Raw genomic sequence first — 21,895 nt, 5'->3', positions numbered from 1 at the left:
AGAGCGACTCAATTTTAAAGAGCAGAAATGAATTTTCAACCTGAACTGTGTTAAACCTAATGGGTTGAATTCTGAGATCGAATGGATGACATTAGTGTGAACGGTCTAATTAAGAATATCCACGTCATTCGTTGGGTTTTCCCAGTTGATTCAATACATATCTGAAGTTATGACGTTTGTTCTTTTGAGCTGATACAGGGAGTAACGTCTCAAAAGAAATCCACTGTAGGGGTGTTTAATTTTCGAAAGGGCGACTATGATAAAATGAGGAAAATGGTTAAAATGATCAGTTGCAAAGGTTAGGACTGTAAACAAGGCGTGGATGTTATTTAAAAATACCGTCGTGGAAGCCCAGACCAGATGTATTCCACGTATCAGCAAAGGTGGAAAGAAGAGGAAACGAGAGCCGGCATTGTTAAAAGATGAAGTGAAAGAAGCTATTGGAGCCAAAAAACATCCTTTAAAGAATGGAAAATAAGAAGAAATACAAACAATGGTAAGTTAGATGCAAAGCATTGATAAAGACAGCTTAGAAAGAATATGAAGAGAAACTTGCAAAAGAGGCAAAAACTCATAGCATTTTTTTAGGTACATCAGAAGCAGAAAACCTGTGAGGGAATGTGTGGGACTGTTGGATGATCAAGGAGCGAAAGGGGCACTCAGGGAGGATAAGGCCATAGCGGAAAGACTGAATGAATTCTTTGCTTCGGTCCTTTATGGAAGAAGATGAAAGAGATCTACCTGAACCGGAAATGGTTTTCAAGGATGATGATGTGGAGGAACTGAAATAAATCTCAGTGAATCTGGAAGATGTACTAAGCCAAATCGACAAGTTAAAAAGTGATAAATTGCCAGGACCAGATGGTATACATCCCAGGGTATTAAAGAAGTCAAAAATGATGATTTTATGTATTATTGAATTGGGAGGGAGGGAGGGATGGATGGGGGATTATTATATTTAATAAGAATGATATAAATTTAGATTTCTTACATAATATTTAACATTATAGAATACTAATTTCCTAATGAAATGTTAAATTTGATGCTAATATGTGAGTTAATCAAGTGTGTATCTTTAAGTTTTATATGAGTTTAATTGATACACTTGTAACATACAAAAATGAATAAAGAATTAATAAATAAATAAATAAAAAAGAAGTCAAAAATGAAATTGCTGACCTGCTGTTAGTGATCTGTACCTCTCGCTAAAATTGTCTGTAGTACCTGAAGGACTAGAGTGTGGCCAATGTTACGCCGATTTTTAAAAAGGGCTCCAGGGGGAAGAACTGGGAAATTACAGACCGGTAAGCCTCACTTCGGTGCCGGGCAAAATGGAAGAAACAATTATAAAAAATAAAATTGTGGAACACGTACACAAACATGATTTAATGAGACGGAGTCAGCATAGGTTCAGCCGAGGGAGATCTTGCCTCACATATTTGCTTGACTTCTTTTGATAAAGTTACTCATAAGAGGCTCCTGAGAAAATTAAAGTGTCATGGGATAGGTGGCAAAGTTCAGTTGTGGATTAGGAATTGGTTATCGGATAGAAAACAGAGGGTAGGGTTAAATGGTCATTTTTCTCAATGGAGGAGAGTTAACAGTGGAATGCCGCATGGGGTCTGTACTGGGACCGGTGCTATTTAACTTATTTATAAATGATCTGAAAATTGGAACGACAAGTGAGGTGATTAAATTTTAACAACTGTTCAAAAGTTGTTAAAACGCATGCGGATTGTGAAAAATTGCAGGTGGACCTTAGGAAATTGGAAGACTGGGCATCCAAATGGAAGATGAAATTTAATGTGGACAAATATAAAGTGATGCACATTGGGAAGAATAATCTGAATCAAAGTTACCGGATGCTAGGGTCCACCTTGGGGATTAGCACCCAAGAAAAAGATCTGGGTGTCATCATAGACAATACGATGAAATCTTCAGCCAAATGTGTGGCGGCAGCCAAAAAAGCAAATAGGATGCTAGGAATTATTAAAAAAGGGATGGTTAACAAGACTAAGAATGTTATAATACCCCTGTATCGCTCCATGGTGCGACCTCATCTGGAATACTGCATTCAATTCTGGTCTCCTTATCTGAAGAAAACTATAGCAGTGCTAGAAAAGGTTCAAAGAAGAGCAACCAAGATGGTAAAGTGGATGGAACTCTTCTTGTATGAGGAAAGACTAAAACAGTTAGGGTCCTTCAGATGACGGGCGGAAGGGGAGATATGATTTAAGTCTACAAAATCCTGAGTGGAGCAGAATGGGTACAAGTAGATTGATTTTTCACTCTGTCAAAAATTACAAAGACTAGGAGACACTCGAAGTGACAGGGAAATACTTTTAAAACCAATTGGAGGAAATTTTTTTCACTCAGAGAATAGTTAAGCTCTGGAACGCATTGCCAGAGGATGTGGTAAGAGCGGTGATAGCGTAGGCTGGTTTTAAGAAAGGTTTGGACAAGTGTCCCTGGAGGAAAAGTCCATAGTCTGTTATTGAGAAAGACACAGAAGAAGCCACTGCTTGCCCTGTTTTGGTAGCATGGAATATTGCTACACCTTGGGTTTTGGCCAAGTACTAATGACCTGGATTGGCCACCATGAGAATGAGCTACTGGGCTTGATGGACCATTGGTCTGACCCAGTAAGGCTATTCTTATGTCTTATGAACTTTGTATATAAATAAAAAAGCAGTGGCCATTGTTTCCTGGTAGAAATTTACAATGCAAGATAACATGGAACCGGCAACTAAAGGTAATGCCTTTAAAAATTTTGTTATTGCCAAGTGAGGGAGTGAGAAAGCTGGCTTTTTGCTGAAAAATCACTAGAATATACCATTGACTGCATTTTTTTTTTTTCTTCATAGGGGGAATTCCTTGAAACAGCCTGTGGCGAAACATAGTCCTATGTCGGAATATGTACCCCTAGCTGCATTTGCAAAAAAGAGCTAAGAGATGAATATTTGTTTAAAATATATTTATTGAATCTAAAGCACTAATAAGCACTTTTTAAGTATATGATAAATAGACAGGTGACAAAGTTGGTGTTAGCCATCTGACAGCCAGAAGAACAACTCCCGTTCTGGAATTTAGAAATATCTGAGGCAGAAAGCAGGCGAATCAGGATATACTGAGGGCAGGCCTTACGGAAGCCTGTGAAAATTAATAGAAAAGTTTAACCAGGTAAGAACCTATTCTTTCATTCTGTTACATCTACACAGGATTCCATACGTTAGGTGACATACCAAAGCAATGGCTGATGTCTAAGGTGGGACAGAAGATTCTGCCTGTAAGACTGAGACCCAAAGGTGGTGTCCTCTCAAGCCACCACATCCACTCTGTAAAACCTTGTAAAGGTATGCAAAGTAGACCAAGTAGCTGCTCTACAAATCTCTAAGGGAGGAACTGCCTGAGACTCCTGGTCAAGTGTGCCTTAAGAGAAACCTGTGGCTGCTTGCCACAGGTGATGTATGCCAACGAAAGGGTCAAGCGAATCTATCTGGCTATAAAGGCTGGTTAACAGAAACAAATGGTCTGAAAGACAAAATTCATTGGTTCTTTCCAGGTAGTGAACTAAAACTCTTTGCACATCTAGTTTCTCTAAAACTCCTATCCTGTTTTACCCAAACCTGTGGGTTGAAAAGCAGGTAGAACCTCCTGGTTGATGTGGGAAATCTGATACAACCTTCAGAAGGAAGAACAGTACGGAAAGCTACTCCAGCCTCCATGATCCTGAGAAAGGGCTTTCTACAGGAGAGAGCTTACAATTCTGATATTTATCTTGCCGAGATGATCACCACCAGGAACACCATTTTCACCATGAGATCCAAGATGGATGCTTCCTGCATGTGGCTCATACGGAGCCTTAGTGAGATCTTTTAGAATGATGTTAATTTTCCAGAATGGAAAAAGGTTGACGGTAGCAGAGGCCGTAACTGGAGTGCACCTCTTAGGAGTCTGGTTACATCTAAAATGAGCTGCCAGGGAAACTTTACCTCCTTGTGCCCAGAAGCATGAGAAGTTTGCCACTTGAACCTTGAGGAAGCCACTGTGCCACTGCAATGTCCCTTTTTCTAGATCTGGCCTGCAGAAAGGCAATGGATAACCAGAACGGGAGCCTGTATGCTATAGTGAGCTCCACCCAATACCTTTCACACCAATGTTGTAAAGCCTTCCAAGTTTAACATAGGCCGCCATTGTGGAAGGTAGTCAGCATAGCTATTGCTAACAATCAGCATTTTCAGTTGGCATAATTAATGTCAGCAAAGGCCTATGGGATAATTATTATATCAATCTGACTCTGGGATGTTGATGCAGATAGATCACATACAGTATGCATCCAGACTGTTTCATACAGACCCTAAAGACAGTTTCAAATAGCACTAATTAAATCATGATTACAAACCAATTTACAGCTAAGAGGGGCGAAGAGGTGCTAAGATGTGTAAATGTCTGATGCTTAGGATGTACAGCTTAGGATATACAATGGGTCCAGGTGCACAGATAACTAAGATTAATCAGAAACTATTGTCAGAGGCATACTGGAAATTACATTTGACTTCAGCCTATTCTTCTTCTGTCTAGCACAAGTTTACTATGGATGGGGATGTTTAACTTCTATTGAAGCTCAATAGATTCTATATTTAGAATAAGTTTCCAAACTATAAAAGCCCCCTCGCAACATAACCCCTTCTTGTTCGTCTTGCTCGCTACCTGAAGCTTGGGACATCACCCTCTCCACCCCCCTTTTCTCTCTCTCTTTGTGTGCTCTTTCTCTCATTCACAAGAACACAGAAGCAGTCTCTGTAATTGTAATTGTAATTTTTATGAATCCTACTTTTCTGTAAGCCTATTTCTATAATATATTCTTTATGCAATCACCTCTGGCCGTGCTTCTTATTTGAGTCTACTTCCTGGTGAATCTTCGGTGACAGTATTGAACCCGGGACCTGGCGTTTTGTAAGGGCGCCTAACATAACCCCTACAACCTAACATTGTGGGGCCACTACAAACCTACCTTACAGAAGGCTTTTTAGCCAGGAGTACAGTGGCAATAACCACGTCCAAATAGCCCTTGTGAACTAGGGCTATGCGCTCAAGAACCATGCCATAAGATCAAAGCACTCTGGATGCTCCATGGGAACTGGACACTGACTGAGAAGTGCCAGATGAACAGAGAGATTGAGGCTCCTGTTCTTTTCAAGATGTACTAGGTCCGCATACCACAGTTGGCAGGGCCAGTCCGGGGTAATCAAAATCATGAGTCCTGGATGAGTGACGATCTTGTGGATGACCTGGGTCACCATCGAAGAAGGCGGGAAGATCTAAAGGACTGAAAAACAAGTTCAACCCCATGCTTTTCAGTTCGTCTCTTCAACTGAAGAAGCACCTCACTTTTGAGTTTTGAGAAGCCATCAAATCCAATACTGATCTGCCCCAGCACTGCACAATGGTGTTCGAATGCCCTTTGTGAGAGATCATTCCCCTGGGTCTAGAGACTGCCAGCTGAGAAAAATGGCCTGCACATTTTCCACTCTGGCTATGTGAGCAGTGAAAAGGGCTTGTATATGGGTTTCCACCCACTGGAACAGCATCTGAGCCTCCAGACATAAGGGAGCACTTCTGGTACCTTCCTGTTTGTTCGCATATCAGAAAATGCTCTTACTGCTTTTCCCTCCAGGACCGATTCCAGTGTTCTCAACGCTAACCGAATTGCTCAGAGCTCCAGACCACCCCTTCTAATGGCGAGTCCACTGGCCCTGACAGAGTGACCCCACAATGGGTTCCCCATCTGAACAGGCTTGCATTGGTCATGAAAGTCATCCACAATATGATTTGGAGAGGCATTCCCTTCAATGAGGAGTCTCCCTGGAGCCACCTGTGTAAGCTGTTCCTAACGGTCCCTGTCCAGGGAAGCTGTATCTGAAAAGAGTGATGCTGAGGGGACCACCAAGATAGAAGAGCATTCTGGAGAGGCTGCATATGCCTCCTGGCCCAGGAAACAACTTCCATTAAGGCTGCCATCGAGCCCAGCACCTGAAGATAATACTAGGCAGTAGGAATCGGCATCACTAAGAGCTCTAAGATTTGTTTCCTGAGTTTCTGTTTGCATGGCTCAGGAAGACAGACATGGCCCTTTGCCATGTGAAAAGTGAATCCCCAGATATTCCAACCTCTGGGTCAATTCCAGATGGCTCTTTTTGAAGTTGACTATCCAGCCCAACCACTGTAGCAGATCACACTGCTGTCTCGCACTCCAGCTTGGAAGTGCCAATCTTCAGATGGGGGTGCACCCGGATCCCTATTCTCCGGAGATAAGCTGCAACCACCATTACCTTGGTAAAAGTATGGGGGGTTGTTGCTAGTCTGAAGGGGAGAGCGGCCAACTGGAAATGTTTCCTGAAGGATATGAAATCTCAGATATTTCCTATGGTCCGGAAAAATGGGAATATGCAGGTATGCCTCAGTCAGATAGAGAGGCTAGAAACTCCCCCAGAGCCACCACTGCAATGACCAAACAGGCCATTTCCATGTGGAAACATGGGATCCTTAGCAATGCATTGATGGCCTTGAGATCCAGCATTAGTCTCTTGTCTTCTGTGCCTTTCTTGGGAACAATGAAGTATGTGAAGTATCTGCCAAAGCCCAATTCTTCTTTGGGTACTGATTCTATGGCGTGAATATCCAAGAGCCTTTGAACTGTTGAACGGACCATGGCCTCTTTTTTTCAGCCATCCGGCTGGAGATCTAGGAACAAATCTACTGGAGGACGATAAAACTCAATCCTGTGGCCCTCTCGAATGATACCAAACACCCCTCAATTTGAGAAAATCTATTCCTATTCTCACAAAAATGCAGACAGCCTCCCTGAGCCAACCTGGCATCATTGGGACTTTTGGGAGATCGAGTTAACGCAAGACCCTGAGGGTTGCTGATGTCTAGAATTGCCAAATTGTTGTCTGGAAACATGGAAAGACCTCCGAGTGGAGGAACTCACGTTATACTGGAGAAAATGGCTAGAGGAACAAAAATTACCTCTACTCTCTCCAGGGGGTGGCAAGGTCTGCTGTCTGGCAGATGCTTAGGGCAGTAATCCACCATGCTGGCCATAAGGTCATCTAGGCCTTTACCAAAAGCATTTGCCCCTTGAAAGGCAGTCTGCTTAAAGTTGCTTTGAAGGCAAGAATCAAGAGTTTACCATTGGCAAGGAGGCAGAGTCTGAACTCCCAACAGGACAGAAAGTCAAGAGGACAGTCCAAAAGGAAGGCAACACAACAAGCTGGTTGCGAATCTGCAAGAAATCGACAACGTTACCATAATAGGAGACATACTCACTAGTAAAATATCATATGGAGGCATCACCTGCACGAGGGTCAACATGAGAGTCAAGAAGGAAAATTAGACCGTTTGTGTACTTCTGTATCTTTTACTGTGTAAAATTGAGTGAAATAAATTACAATTCATAGAAAAAAAAGTTGCTTTGAAGGCAGAATCACCCACCACTGTCTGATCCAGAGCATTCTGCAGGTAGAGACCACATATGCTGACACCTTGCTCATGACCCTGATAATGTCATATAGGGTATTCACCACATAGTCCACCCTTTCAAGCACCAGCTGGGGGCAAATATCCTCCTTAGAAGGGGTGCATCTCAAACTGGTATAACAGGTCCACACCACAAACGATGCTACCACTGAAGCTTTGATTCCCAAAGCTAGCGCTTCAACTCTCTTCATAACCATGTCCACCTTGCAATCTTGAGTATCCTTTAATGTAATTCCTCATAATATACTGGAGAATTGGATGAAGGGTTACAAGATACATTTACAACTAAACTGGAGACATTAGACTAATGAGACCATGGTAGGTGTTGGAAACAGCCACCACTCCCCCAGTCGCAATAAACCCCAGAGAAACCACCAGACCCCCACCCATCTGAACCTAGGAAATCTCCCAACAAGACCACCCCTCCTCCTCCCCACACTCCCCCTTCCCCCCATCCATCTAATCCATTCCCTGTACCACACCCCAATGGGTGTCACTTCCAGAAAAGCAGGATACGCCTTCTGCAGGCCTGTGACTTTCTTATGTTGTCGTATCTCCCCTGGCCTGTGATCACTGGGATTACCAATGTTTGTGCTGGCAAAACACTATGGTGGAGTTAATGATCTGAAGATGGCAGTGGTTTTAGCAGTATAGGGTAGGGAGATAGGTGGGGAGGGCTTGGGGGGGTCCTTCTATTTCCTGAGGGGAATGCTGTTTTATGGCCTCCTCATTGGCCCATGGGAGGAAGAGGTGGTTGGCTTGAGGTTAAGGCAGGGTGTGAGCCTGTAGTCTTGATGGGCCAGGGTGAGGTGATGAATCCATCCTACTTGTTTTTAAGCAAAATGAGGTGTTTTGAAGCAGATAGATACTTTTAATTTTAATAATCAGGAAATCCAAGATGGATCATGGCAGCAGTGATTTTAGCACCAGAAACTGCCTGGGGGAGCTACACTGAAAAATAAAAAATAGCACTTTTGGAATTTTTAGCACCAGAAACTGCCCTGGGGGAGCTACACCCAAAAACAAACAAAAAAAAATAGCAATTTGGGATTTTAGAGTAGGTTGGAAACCTATCTCTAACTTCAGAATCTCCCTAAATATCAATTTTAAAGGACCACCCCCTGATATGGTTTGTCAGGCTGGGGGCTGGAAACTGCCTCAACAAGTCTGGAATCTGGACTGCCTGTATCTTTCGACTGCCTCTCAGCCCCAATCCAGCAAAAAGGCACCACAAAGCCACATAGCCTGCACTCAAACCCACTGTGGATGAAACTGGGAGTAAGCCTTGCTCCCAAGGAAGCGAACCCCGAGCTCCCAAACTGTTAGTGCAGGCTGTCCAAGTAGGTGCACTGCAAAACAGTCTGCTCCTTGAAAGCAGACTCTCTACCTCAGAGTCCGTGCTCTCCTGCATCCAGATCTGTCCCACAAAAGGGGATCTACAGCACCAAAAGCCTCGCAAACGGTTTAGTGGAAAAAAAAATTAAATGAAAAGATATATGAGGAGAAAAGGCAAACTGAGGTAGTTTAAGAACAGTTGTAGTATTCACTTATAGACCTGCCAAGCAGTATTCCATTGGTTTGAGGTCAATGTACAAACCCTTTACTGATCTTCCTTCATTGATATGAACATGAGTGAGAGGTTCATGTCATCTAGCGGGTAAGCAATATTTCTAAACATAGTGCAGCAACTTTACTCAAACACTAAACTCTGTGGCCTCAGTGGCTCTAGATTTCTATGAGTGAAAAAATTCCACAACTGTTTCAGAGATGTTAACTACATCCTTCACTCATGAGTGTAAACTAGAGAATGACACGGGGACCATTTACCGTGGTAAACTGGTGGTCACTGCAGTAAATCCGCAGCGATGGAGACATTTTACAACTGTTTTACTGCAGGGAATGGGGCAAGACCCTTCACTGCCCCGCGGAAAACGGTGAAAAGTCTTGCTCCTATGGTTAAAAAAAAAAAATTGCACCCATGTCCAGACTCGGCATCTCCTCCCTAGCTCCTCTTGCGCCTATTTTACCTTTAGGAGCCAGCCATGCCACAATGAAGACAGAAGGAACCCAAAAACCAAGCCTGAGGACCAATGTGATTTGAAGAATAAATTACCAGACAACAAAAAGGTAGAAAAAATAAATTTTTATATTTTGTGATTAGAATATTTCAGATTTGAAATAATGTATCCTGCTAGAGCTGGTAATTAGACATAACTGGGGACCACAAAGCCCTGGCTGTGCCTTCTTTAGCTTAGGGACTCTTCTGACCAGGGGGTAGTTCCCCTAGTTGCACCTCCCTATCACTATTCTTGCATGTGTGACTGAAGTATTCTGTTAGCTTGATTATTTTCTATGTAGCATTCTGTAGTAATTTGGTTTGTTCAGTTTTCTCACAATTAGTGGAGGGGATATTTGTGAAATGGGAGGGGCGGACAAGGGGTTTTTGTTGATCCTTGCTCTGTATTATTTGTGTTTCTAAAATGACATATTATACAGAATATTATCTCTTTTTTATACTTTAATAAAAGAGTTCAGTATAAAATCCTAACTATTCAAGGCTTATGCGGATGGGATCTGACAGTTTGCAAGGTGGGACAGGGGACGGGCAAGGAACCGAGCCGAGCTCACAGGGACAGGGCAGGACTGGTGATAAATTTTTTCCCCATGTCATTTCTCCTCAGTAAAGCAGCTCTAAAAATACAACAGTGTAGTAACAAATAGCAAGTTCACAGATAATAAACCGCATGGCAGACAGCATTTACAAAAGAAGGCTTCATCTGGCCCAAACAGACAAAAAGTGATAAATTAACACCTACTTGGACCTGAATTGCAAGGCTGATATTATGGGAAATGCAAGCAGGACCCTCGAGTCTACTGAAAGACAGCACCACCAGACAAATTTCTTGCCCAAGCACAAGCCTGTCTCCAACACCAAACCCTCCTGAATTGCACAGAAAGATGATTCCTTAACTTTATTCATTTCATCATTATTCTATATGGGCACTTCTAAGTCTGCATAGTTTTTTACATGTTTATCTTAATTAGTTTGACTGAAGAGTACTTATTGATACATTGTGTACACTGACGTACAGTATTTCCAGTTAACAAAAAATATAAATCAGGCAAATCAATTAATCTATGTAACTAGATTTTGATTATTTTAATGAGTTTATTTCATATGTCTAGTCTACCTAAAAAACTAGCTGGTCAATTATCACAGGGAGAACCCTGTCCCTAAAAAGCTAAATAAGCCCAGCAAACCTGTTGCCAGCACCAGAAGAATTCAGGGAGTGTCACTACAGAAGGATCATGCAGGGAGGAAACTAGGATTCTTACAAGCATTCCCTATTAACACTTTTATGAGAAGGCTACTAATTTAAACTCAGACCACTAGCCAGAGCTGGCCAACACAGAAAGGGTCTGTGGTGTAAACAAAACAAAAGACTTTTCCTCTCTGTTAAATCCATAGCTCACGTTCGCGGAGCTCTGGCAGGATACATATTTCAAATCTGACATATTGTAATCACAAAACAGAAAATAAATTTTTTTTCTACCTTTTGTTGTCTGATCATTAATCAAATCATGTTGGTCCCTAGGCTCTGCGACAAAATGTCTTCCGATAACTTGCTTGCCTGGGTCTCCTGCCAATTTGTCGTTTTTCTTCTTTCTCTGTGCTAACCATCCATTCTTCCAATCTCTGTCCTCCCTTTCCATCCCCCAGAGGTCTGGCATCTTTCCTTTTTTGTCATCTCTCCATCCATAGCTGCAGTGATGGACCCCACCATGTCTCCTTTTCTCAACTACCCTTTCATTCAGCATTTCTCCCTCCCTTCCCCACTACCCCAGGGTCCACTAGCTCTCCATTTCTCTTCCCAGCTACCCTCCTATCCAGTATCTCTATTCTCCCCACTCTACACCATCCCTTGTGCCCAACTTCTCCCTTTCTGTTCCTTCCCTCCCTAAATCCCATTGTCCACCATCTCTCTCCCTCGCCTCTGTTTTTAGACCCATTATTTCTTCCCCCTCTACCTCCCAGTCTGGCATATGCACATCTCTTTGGACCCCCTTCCCTCTCTCCATGTACTGCTATACCAGGGCCCTCCCCCCTCCCGAAGGCCTGCATGTTCCCACCTTTCTTTGTGGCATCCTCCAGCTTCCCCCCTGGCCTCCCAATCTCACCTTTAGCAAATTAGGGCATCCTGCAGAGGATTGCTGGTGCTGTAGCGATCCTAGCAGGATGCCGTTGGCCTCTGCAGCACGTTCCCTCTGCCACGGTCCTGCCCCTCTTCTGACGTCAGGGGCGGGATCGTGGCAGAGGGAACGTGCTGCAGAGGACAATGGCAGCCTGCTGGGATCGCTACAGACATTTTCTTTGTAGTCACTCCAGGGAGCACTGATCTTTACACCTGTGGCAGAAGTTGGGTCCTCTGTCAAGCTGGCGGACCCCAGCCCCGCCCACACAATATTCAGCCAGCAGTGATAAGCATTTTTTTTTTAAAAATGCATTGGATATCTGAACCTTCCTGGCCTGTTGCTAGCTGCTGGAACTTATGTGGGTCCCAGCCGATATTCAGCCAGAATCTGCACAAGATACTAATAGGGTCCCAGCTGAATATCAACAGGACCCACAAAAGTGGAGTCCAACATATGTCCCTTCCCCTCCTCCCAAGCACCATGTTCCAATCCCCCGAGTACACCCAATCCCCCCTCCTGAGCCCCAGAAGGCCACCCAATCTGGGCCTACCCATTGTTATGTTTGTTTCTACTACTACAGCGCTACCAAACATACACAGCGCTGTTTACCACAAACATGTAAGAGCTTACAATATAGTTAAGACAAACTGGACAAAAAGGTATATCTATACACAGTGCTCAGGTGAGGGAATTACAGAGGGAATGATAAGACAGATACTGGTGCTGGGTCACAGGGGCGGGAACCAGGTAGACATGAGTATATCTGTTCCAGTTTGAGAGTAATTCAGGGAGGTCCCTGGAAGAGGAAAGAACTCCTTAGCATTCCCCTAGATGTGGCTGAGGCAGGAGCCCTGGGAAGCTAATTCCACTTGAGCTGAGAAAGAAAGATGGTACAAGGTGAAACAGTTACTGGCAGCTTGGCTGAGGGCATCTGGGCTGTATGTGTGGACCAGCTTTGTCACCTATGGAGGCCCAGAGGGAACACAGGAGCTAGGGAAGCTGAATGGAAGAGCTGATCTGTTTTGCTGATAGAATCTGCTGGAGGTAAGATTCTCATAGGTGGACAAGTCTGCCTTTATTCTAATGCCTGATAACAGATGTGATTGAATGCTGCATAAAAAACTGTTTCTATGATAAGACTGTTTGGGGCGTGGCAAGCCCTACTAAGAATATAAACTGAAAGTTGTGGGAAACTTGAAAAGCATAGCTGTTTTTTTGGAAAACAAATATACACAAATCAGAGTGGAATTGTCCAGAAGAAAATGATGTGCACTAAGGAAGTGTCCTCCAATATGTCTGGTGATTTGAAGATCTTTATTGTTCAAACATCAATAAAACACATTCATCGACTCGACATGTACATTTTTCGGCCATCAAGGCTTGCCTCAGAAGTCTTAAAAGTACGAATGATGATGTAAGAAGTATGCTGGTACTCAAGAAGATATACGATCAAAAATCAATCAAAGAAGAATGTCATCCCGTGCGTAATATGGGAGATGTTAAGTAAGGTGGAAATTGACATCTCCCGTATTACAGCGGGATGACATTCTTCTTTGATTGATTTTTAATCGTATATCTTCTTGAGTACCAGCATACTTCTTACATCATCATTCGTACTTTTAAGACTCCTGAGGCAGGCCCTTGAGGACCGAAACATGTATATGTCGAGTCGATGAATGTGTTTTATTGATGTTTGAACAATAAAGATCTTCAAATCACCAGACATATTGGAGGACACTTCCTTAGTGCACATCATTTTCTTCTGGACAATTCCACTCTGATTTGTGTATATTTGTGGTTGTGGTGTTGTTTTCCCCCTGTTTTTTCTGTATCATATCTTTGGAAAGCAAACCATTAAGGGGCACTTGTGAAGAAACAGGCTCAAAAAGTTATTTTTGTTCTGAACACTACATAGTGTAAATCCTCTCCTGAGCACTATGCTCTGCTCTGTCACAAGCTCATAATTGCACCTCAGGTATAGTAACATCACCGAAACTTAGGTATCGTAACACAATTATAAAAGCTTATGTAGAACACTCTGAGTTGACTATCCAGTCATTAGTAGCAGCATAAACAATATGGGAGGAAAAAGACCTCAGTTGCAGCGCTATAGAAATTAGTAGTAGTAGTAATCATCCAGAAACTAGAGATAAAGCACACCTTACCAAAAAAAAAAAGAAAAATTACACACTTTTTTTTTGTTAATTTAGCATCATTTTTACTTCATTCTTAAGTGATAACTTAAATTGTCCTGCAAGTGCTGCATTGTCACAAGTCTGGCACTAATACCAGCCTTGTGCCAGTCAGAACTTCCAAACATACCCATTTAAAGACAACAAGAGCTGATCAGTGTAGTTCTGAAGCCCCTTTATCTGAATTAGTACCCTGAGCTGGAGAGGAAGTCAGGGACTGAGTAAGATGCTGTGCCATTTAAGAGCAGATTGGTAAACAGCCATGGAATGCCTATAAAAATTCACTTAGAAAACAGGATCTCCTTTAAGCTCCAACCTAATGAGATTGCTGGCTAAGCATGGGAAGAGCTCAGCAAAAGCCGAGTTGCAGCCCTCTCTCCATGCAGAGCTGGATGGGGCACCTGCACACGTAGGCAGGTTCAAGACTGGAAGCTTCAGTCAGAGAGTGAGCAGGCTGAGGGAACAGACTCTCTTAGGGAAGCTCCTGAGACAGCACAGCCAGAGGACATTGTGATGTTGGAACCTGAGGAGTCTGGGTTGCCAGAGCAAGAGAATCTAACTGAGCCTATGGAGGTTGTAAACAATCCTGAGCAGCATGATTGGGAGTCCATGGAAGCGAGTTAATCTTTTTGGTTTAAAAGTTTTTCTTTTACTGCTGTGCTGAGTGACTTGGAGCTGCATTCATGGTACAAGAACTGTGTGAATTGTATAAGCTAGTGAGGCAAACTAGCTGGGTGTGCCTCAGAAGGACTGAGGTTTGTTTGCTGTGAAAGTTTTGTTTTTCCTTCTTTTTTTTTTTTTTTTTTGAGGATTATTTTTCCTCTGTGCGGTGGCAGTGCAAGAAGGGTCTGCAAGTCTGGGAATTTGGCAGAATGAAAGACTGAACCAGGACAAGTAAATAACTGAAGGTTTTTGCATTCTTCTTCTTTCATGTTATACCCAGGAGGCAATAGAAAAATTTGGGGAGAATTCACTAGCCATCTTAGGTGTGGGAATACAGTGAGCATTTGTAAACTGCTAACTTTAAGTTGGATTTGCCAATTCTCCCTCCACCAGCTCCCAGTTGGCCGGGTTGGGCCCATGTGCCTCAGGCCCCACCCCCAGGAGGGGCCTAAGGCTTCTGGTCCTATTCTGATTGGCCCAGGCGCCTTAGGCCCCACCTGTGGGCAGGGCTTTGGGACGGCTGGGCCAATCCGGCCCCATTCTTCTGTTGGCTGCCTGCCGGACAGGTGGGTTTGACACCCATCTGTCCGGCCAACTTGAACAAAGGTACGGGGAAGGGGAGGTGGGGGGTCGTGGGTCGGCTGGGGGGGGGCGATCTGGGGTTCTGGGGGGGCTGTCATTGGGGGGAGGGGGGGTTGCGTCGAGGGCAAGAGGGCCTGGGATCACTCCTGCCCGTAATGTAGTGCAGGGTGGGGGTAGGGGGTTGCCGGGGCCAAGAGGGTTGGGGCTCCCTCCTGGCCCATTCAAGTAGCGGCGGGGGGGGGGGGGGGGTCGCCGGGGCCAGGCGAGTTTGGGCTCCCTCCTGGCTTATTCAAGTAGCGGCGGGGGGGGGGGGGGGGGGGTCGCCGGGGCCAGGAGGGTTTGGGCTCCCTCCTGGCCCATTCAAGTAGCAGCGGGGGGTGTCGCCGGGGCCAGGAGGGATTGGGCTCCCTCCTGGCCCGAATGAGTCGTGGGGGTGGTGGTTGCTGGGGCCAGGAGAGCTTGGGCTCTCTCCTGGCCCGATGTTAATCGGCGGGACAAGAAGGCTTGGACTCCCTCTTGCCTCGATATCGTCGGGGGTGCCACGGTTGGCCAGGGCAAGAGGGCTTGAGCTCCCTCTTGCCCCGATGTTGTCGGGGGGGGGGGGGGGGGGGGGGGGAGTGGTTCGACATGGCAGGAGGGCTTGGGCACCCTCCTGCCTGGATCGTTGTGTGTGTGTGTGTGTGGGAGGGGGGTTTCTGTAACCGGTGTTGTTTTTGACAGACACCAGTTACAGAATCCAGCTTTTTAGGCGAAGGACTGGCTCCTCCTTCGCCTAAAAGCCCTTCTGTTGGACGTTTGTGGCTTAGGCATTTTTTTGTTTCTTTATGGCTGAAAAGTGTAGACATGGTGTGGGTGTACTTTTAGACGTAGTGGTGATTGGACGTTTAGGCAAAGGAAGGCCATAATCAAAACAAGGACGTTTGGTTTGGTTATGGACACTTTCCCTGCTTCTGCGTTGAACGTTTAAGGACTTAGGCCAAAAGGGGACTTAGATGCTTTTTTTGATTATGCCCCTCCACGTGTTTGGGGAATGTTAAAGCCCTGAATTTTTTATTTCTTTTTGTTGAACTGTTTAATGCTTCCTTCTTAAAGGAGTAGGATTATAAACTTTGTTTTGAGAGCTTGTTAAATAAGGGCCTTACTGCACTAACAGTTCGAGACTTTAAGCAGCACTGAGAAACAAGCCTTTAAGGCCCTGCTGTGCCAGGGTTCTGGAACTGTATGCTATAAATCTGTTTTGATTATATCTTTTTGACCACAGTATTAAACACCTTTTCCTTTTTGAGATAAATACTTACTGTGCACTTCTATTTATTATGTTAAAGAACTCTAGAAATTCACCTGAGCAGGGTCTTCCTTCCTCTTGGGAAAGCACGTAGGCCTTGGAGTAGGGCACCAGCCATGCCCTGCCAATGCCCAAGGGACATGTGCACTACAACATTAATTGATAACTTATCTTAATGGGCTCAAAGGAGCCATCTATTCCACTCTAAAAAGCTTTTTTATGAGCAATAAAAAAAAAAAAAAGAACCTGCTGCCAGTATTGCCCAGACCTGAAGCATTCTCACACATTTGACATTCTTGCATCAGTTCTTGAAACGGACAGGTTGCCAAATGAAAAGTTGTTAGAACAGACAATTCCTTTCAAACTTTGTGAAAGCCTACTCTGTAATTAGCCCACATGATGATAAAGATGAAGATGCAAGTAATGAATTAGACCACAGTGCTGCTAATGTAAATAATGACAATAATGATATAGTATTTTTTGCTATATGGAAATCAAGTATTTCAGACAGAGATTCCATTGATCGATACATGCAGACCTAGTCAAAAGACATCAGTAATATTGCAGTCTGGCTAACTTGAAGAAACCTTTTACTCTGCACAATCCACTTTCTTTCAATGCAGTTCTTGAACACCTTTGTAGCTGTGCTTGTTTTAATAAAGACTCACAAGCACATTTGCATGAGTGACAGTCATTTTCAAAATTTAGTTTTACCGAAAGCAAAGTGGATTGAATTGTAGAGCAATAAAATTGTTGGGATATAAACATTAGCAATAGTTGAATTCATTGGTGTTACAATACTTTTACTTTTTACTCAAAATACATTAAGTTAAAAAAAAAAAAAAAAAGGTTATTGTCTAAGTAATTTTTAATGTGTTCTTCACTGTACTCTTAAGTATTAAAGATACTTGCATTTTTACTTTTACTTAAGTACTTTGAACACCACTGTATAAATAGAGGTTTCAGAGTATCCACAGATGAGCTCAAGTATGGTCTAAGGCTAATATATGCAGACTAAGGTTCTTGGGCCACACACAGTTACAATTTTAGGGTAACCAGAGTTGAGAATGACTGGATTAGCTCATGTTCACCTTTACTAGTCTCCCAGTCCAAACTCTGAAACAGCTTGTAGTACTGATCTTATTCCAGGTCCTCCTTTTCCCTCCTTAGTGAGTGGTCACTCACAGGATTATTTTCCTCACCTTGAAACTTAAATTGGGGAAAGTGATGCTCTGATAAGGGAAGGATTGGTCATCTACAATGTGCCAGTGCAACACATTAAATTTGTTGAAAGCCATTGCCTCCTGCAACAAAAAAGGCAAAGACTATTGTAAATTTTAAGTTTATTTTTATCTTACCATCATAACGAAGAACAAAAACAGAAACTGCAGTGATGATGTACAGGATGCCAAGTCTTTAATAAACAATCATAAAAAAATGAACATAGAAACAGTTTGTTTCCAAAGGACTGATAAGACCGGATCCTACATGGTCTGTGTTTCAAAGAAACACTCCTTCCTCAGGGGTCCTAATGTGAGCAAATTAAAATTAGTATGAACATATTTATGTCTGAGTGACATTAGTGACAGCAGAAGGGTATAGGTGCTATATGTGTTTTGAGTGAAACATTCAAGTGCTTAATGTGAAGCGATCAAGTGCAAAGCTTGAAATGTGGTAGTGTGAGTTTAATGGTGATCATTACTTGAGAATGGCGATTATATAAACTTAGCAGGAATAAACCCGTATGTGTATGTATCACATTTCAATCTTTGCACTTGATTGCTTCACAGAAAACCATTAAAAAAATTATTGAAGACTCTTAATGTGAAGCAATCAAGTGCAGAGATTGAAATGTGGTAATCTGGTAACTTACACAGATGGATCAAACACTGGTTAGCAGGCAGGAGACAGAGGGTTGGAGTGAAGGGTTACTACTCGGGCTGGAGGAAAGTCACGAGCGGAGTTCTGCAGGGGTCTGTACTTGGACCGCTGCTGTTCAATGTGTTTATTAATGACCTGGAAACGGGGATGAAATGTGAAGTTATAAAATTTGCGGACGACACTAAACTCTGTAGAAGGGTTAGAACTACAGAAGAGTGTGAGGACCTACAAAGGGACCTAAACAAACTGGAGGAGTGGGCGAATAAATGGCAGATGAAATTCAATGTAGGGAAATGCAAGGTCATGCATATAGGGAGAAAGAACCTGATGTTCAGCTACCAAATGGGGGGATTAGTATTAGAGGGAAGTAACCTTGAAAGAGATTTGGGTGTACTGGTGGATACAACAATGAAGTCAACGGCGCAATGCGCAGCAGCCGCGAAGAAGGCAAACAGAATGTTTGGTATTATTAAAAATGGTATTACGACCAGAACAAAAGAAGTCATCCTGCCGTTGTACTGGGCAATGGTGCGCCCGCACCTGGAATACTGTGTTCAGTATTGGTCACCGTACCTTAAGAAGGATATGGCAATACTTGAGAGGGTCCAGAGGAGAGCGACACGAATGATTAAGGGCATGGAAAACCTTTCATACACTGAAAGATTGGAGAGGCTGGAGCTCTTCTCCCTGGAAAAGCAGAGACTCAGAGGAGACATGATAGAGACCTACAAGATCATGAAGGGCATAGAGAAAGAGAGAGAGATAGATTCTTCAAATTCTTCAAAACATAAAAGAACAAGAGGGCATTCGGAAAAATTGAAGAGGGATAGACTTCAAAACAAATGCTAGGAAGTTTTTTCTTTACTCAGCGGGTGGGTGGACACCTGGAATGTGCTTCCAGAGGACGTAATAGGGCAGAGTACGGTACTGGGTTTAAGAAAGGATTGGACAAATTTCCTGTATGGAAAAGGGGATCTAGAGATTACTGCACAGGTCCTGGACCTGTTGGGCCGCCGCGTTGAGCGGACTGCTGGGCACGATGGACCCTCAGGTCTGACCCGGCGGAGGCATTGCTTATGTTCTTATGATAACATCTATATAGTTAACTGTAGTGCACGAATGCGCCTCCAAAGAAAAGTATGTTATAAAATTGTATCTGGGTTAGAGGTCAAGGGTTTATGAAGTTAAGATGAGGGATGAAAAAATAAAGAAAACATGAAAGCTGGGTTAAGGAGCTTTAGGTGTTATATGATGAAAAAGGACATCAAATTAATACGAAGTGGAGTATTTAGAATAGGTGTTTTTGACATCCCTATTATATAAGTAGCAGTTCTTGCATGTTTCTGAGGCTAGTCCGGTATAATAATAAAATGGTATTGGTAGGGTGGGATTGGGATATATGATGTCTGTTAATTGGTTTACTTACTTAATGGATGGGGTGGGTGGGAGGGATTCTTTTATACTTTAAATGATTATAAGTAAGAATATCAAGTAATTTGTAAAAGGGTTTTTTTTGACTGAATATTATACACTTGTTGTAACGATGTGAAAATGAATAAAGATTTTTTTTAAAAAAGGTAAATTAAGTGCTGTGCATTAATAAAGTGATACATCGAGTGTGCATATAAATAAGGAATTATGACAAGAAAAAGAAACAGCAGAGTGAGGACTGTTGTGCACTTGGCAATTTATTGATTGTGTGTTAAACCTCAAATGTGGAGATCTAACTGATAAACGCCATGTCGCCATGTCAATTTGATGTAATAATGAACAATGAACTTGATAGATTGGATTGAAACCAGGGTAAATCTTTTAGAGTGTGTGAATATTGAATTATGGCAAAACAAAAGGACAAAGTGGGTTATTATACACTCGGGTAGTTTATGGATTGTGTGTTGATCCTCGGTTGTTAAGATTTAATGAGGAATCATATGGCCATTGTCAATCTGACATAATTCAAATGGACAATGAACCTTGATTGATTGATTAAAACAGAGTAAATCTTTTAACTGTGTTAATGTTTTGGATGTACAATGTAAAAGAAACATGTTTGGAATGTGTATATATCAGTAATGGAGCACTTTTTCTTTTAAAATTCTTTATTCATTTTTAAACTTTCATCAAGTGTACAGAATTCATAATAAACATTATTAATTAGACCACTTGAACATCTTATCATTATATCTTATAAATATAAATGCAACCCTCCCTACATCCTCCTTCTAATCACATTATTCATTATAAGATCAAAAACCCTCCCATTAAACCCTTCCCTTCTTTCAACACTAAATGGTGTAAAATTAATAGAAAAATGGCATTAATCATGACAAAAAGATGTTAATGGCTCCCATATTTTTATAAAACTATTATATTTTCCATTCTGTACCACCAATGATCTTTCCATTCTATAGGTGACACAACGAATTCCACCAGAAATTGAAATGAAGTAATGGAGCACTGAACAAAAGAGACAGTGTAAAAGAATCATGATTAAGACAGTATGTGTATGAATCTTGGAGCACAATGTGTGAGAAACATGATTGAAATTGTGTATATTTGAGAGGTGTATAAATTATGGGCTCCTTTTAGGAAGGTGCGTTAGTTTTTTAACGCGCGGAATAGCGTGTGCTAAAATGCCCCGCGCACTAATCCGGTGCGTGCACTAAAAACACTAGCGCACCTTCATAAAAGAAGCCCTATGTGTGTGAATCTTGGAGCACAATATGTGAGAGACATGACAGAAATTGTGTGTGTTTGAATCCTTCAAAGAATTTTGCATAATCATTTGTGGATAAAGACAGTATCTTAGGAAACATAGATAGCGTGAATAGTGTTATAAATAAATTAAATTAAAACATAAAAGTATCATAAATAAGACATTGCGTAAGTATAAATACATGAATACAACATGCCATGGATATAAATAAATAGTATAAGTTACAATGCATAGGTAAAAAGACACCATATCTAGAGGTGTATAAAAATAATAGTATAAATAGAATGTAAATGAAAAACATTACATCATCATCAAATTCATGGGTTTTCAGGATTTCCCCAATGAATATGCATGAGATCTATTAGCATACAATGAAAGCACTGCTTGCAAATAGATCTCATGCATATTCATTGGGGAAATCCTGAAAACCCAACTGGATTGAAGCCCTTGAGGAGGGACTTTGACACCCCTGATGTACAGGATCTCCCGCTTTCAGTAGCTCTTCCCTTGATACTCAGGTGTTTTTTTTTCTTAGCCACTCCTAACAAGTCACAATTCTCTCCTCTCTCTCATACAAAACACACACACACAAGACTCAATATAGACAAGGATTCCTGATTATTTTTCTTTTTCAAACCTCTGACAGTTTAAATATCAGATTAAATTCTCTTCAGGAAAAACCATCCTTAAAGGAAAACAGACTTTAAAAAAAAAAACCCACATAGAATCAATGAGGGACACATTTTCTAAAACTGGGACAACTTTCAACCAGCAATAGAGAAGCATTAGGACCCAGCGGCTCTCACAAAGCAGCACCCTGACACAAAGCACAGCTTCTGT

At 42.4% G+C, this 21,895-nt stretch overlaps 1 protein-coding gene across 1 annotated transcript in view; it reads right to left on the bottom strand.

The window, feature by feature from the left end:
• The window catches only part of HEXB (hexosaminidase subunit beta), a 202,616-nt gene that overhangs the window by 109,821 nt on the left and 70,900 nt on the right, over positions 1–21,895 (bottom strand). Inside the window, 1 exon segment of the mRNA XM_033929284.1 lies at positions 17,661–17,762. Coding sequence (XP_033785175.1) covers positions 17,661–17,762 — 102 coding nt within the window.

The sequence above is a fragment of the Geotrypetes seraphini genome, chromosome 1 (assembly GCF_902459505.1).
Source record: "Geotrypetes seraphini chromosome 1, aGeoSer1.1, whole genome shotgun sequence".
In the NCBI taxonomy this organism is placed as follows: Eukaryota; Metazoa; Chordata; class Amphibia; order Gymnophiona; family Dermophiidae; genus Geotrypetes; species Geotrypetes seraphini.
This window is presented reverse-complemented; position numbering and strand designations above follow the sequence as displayed.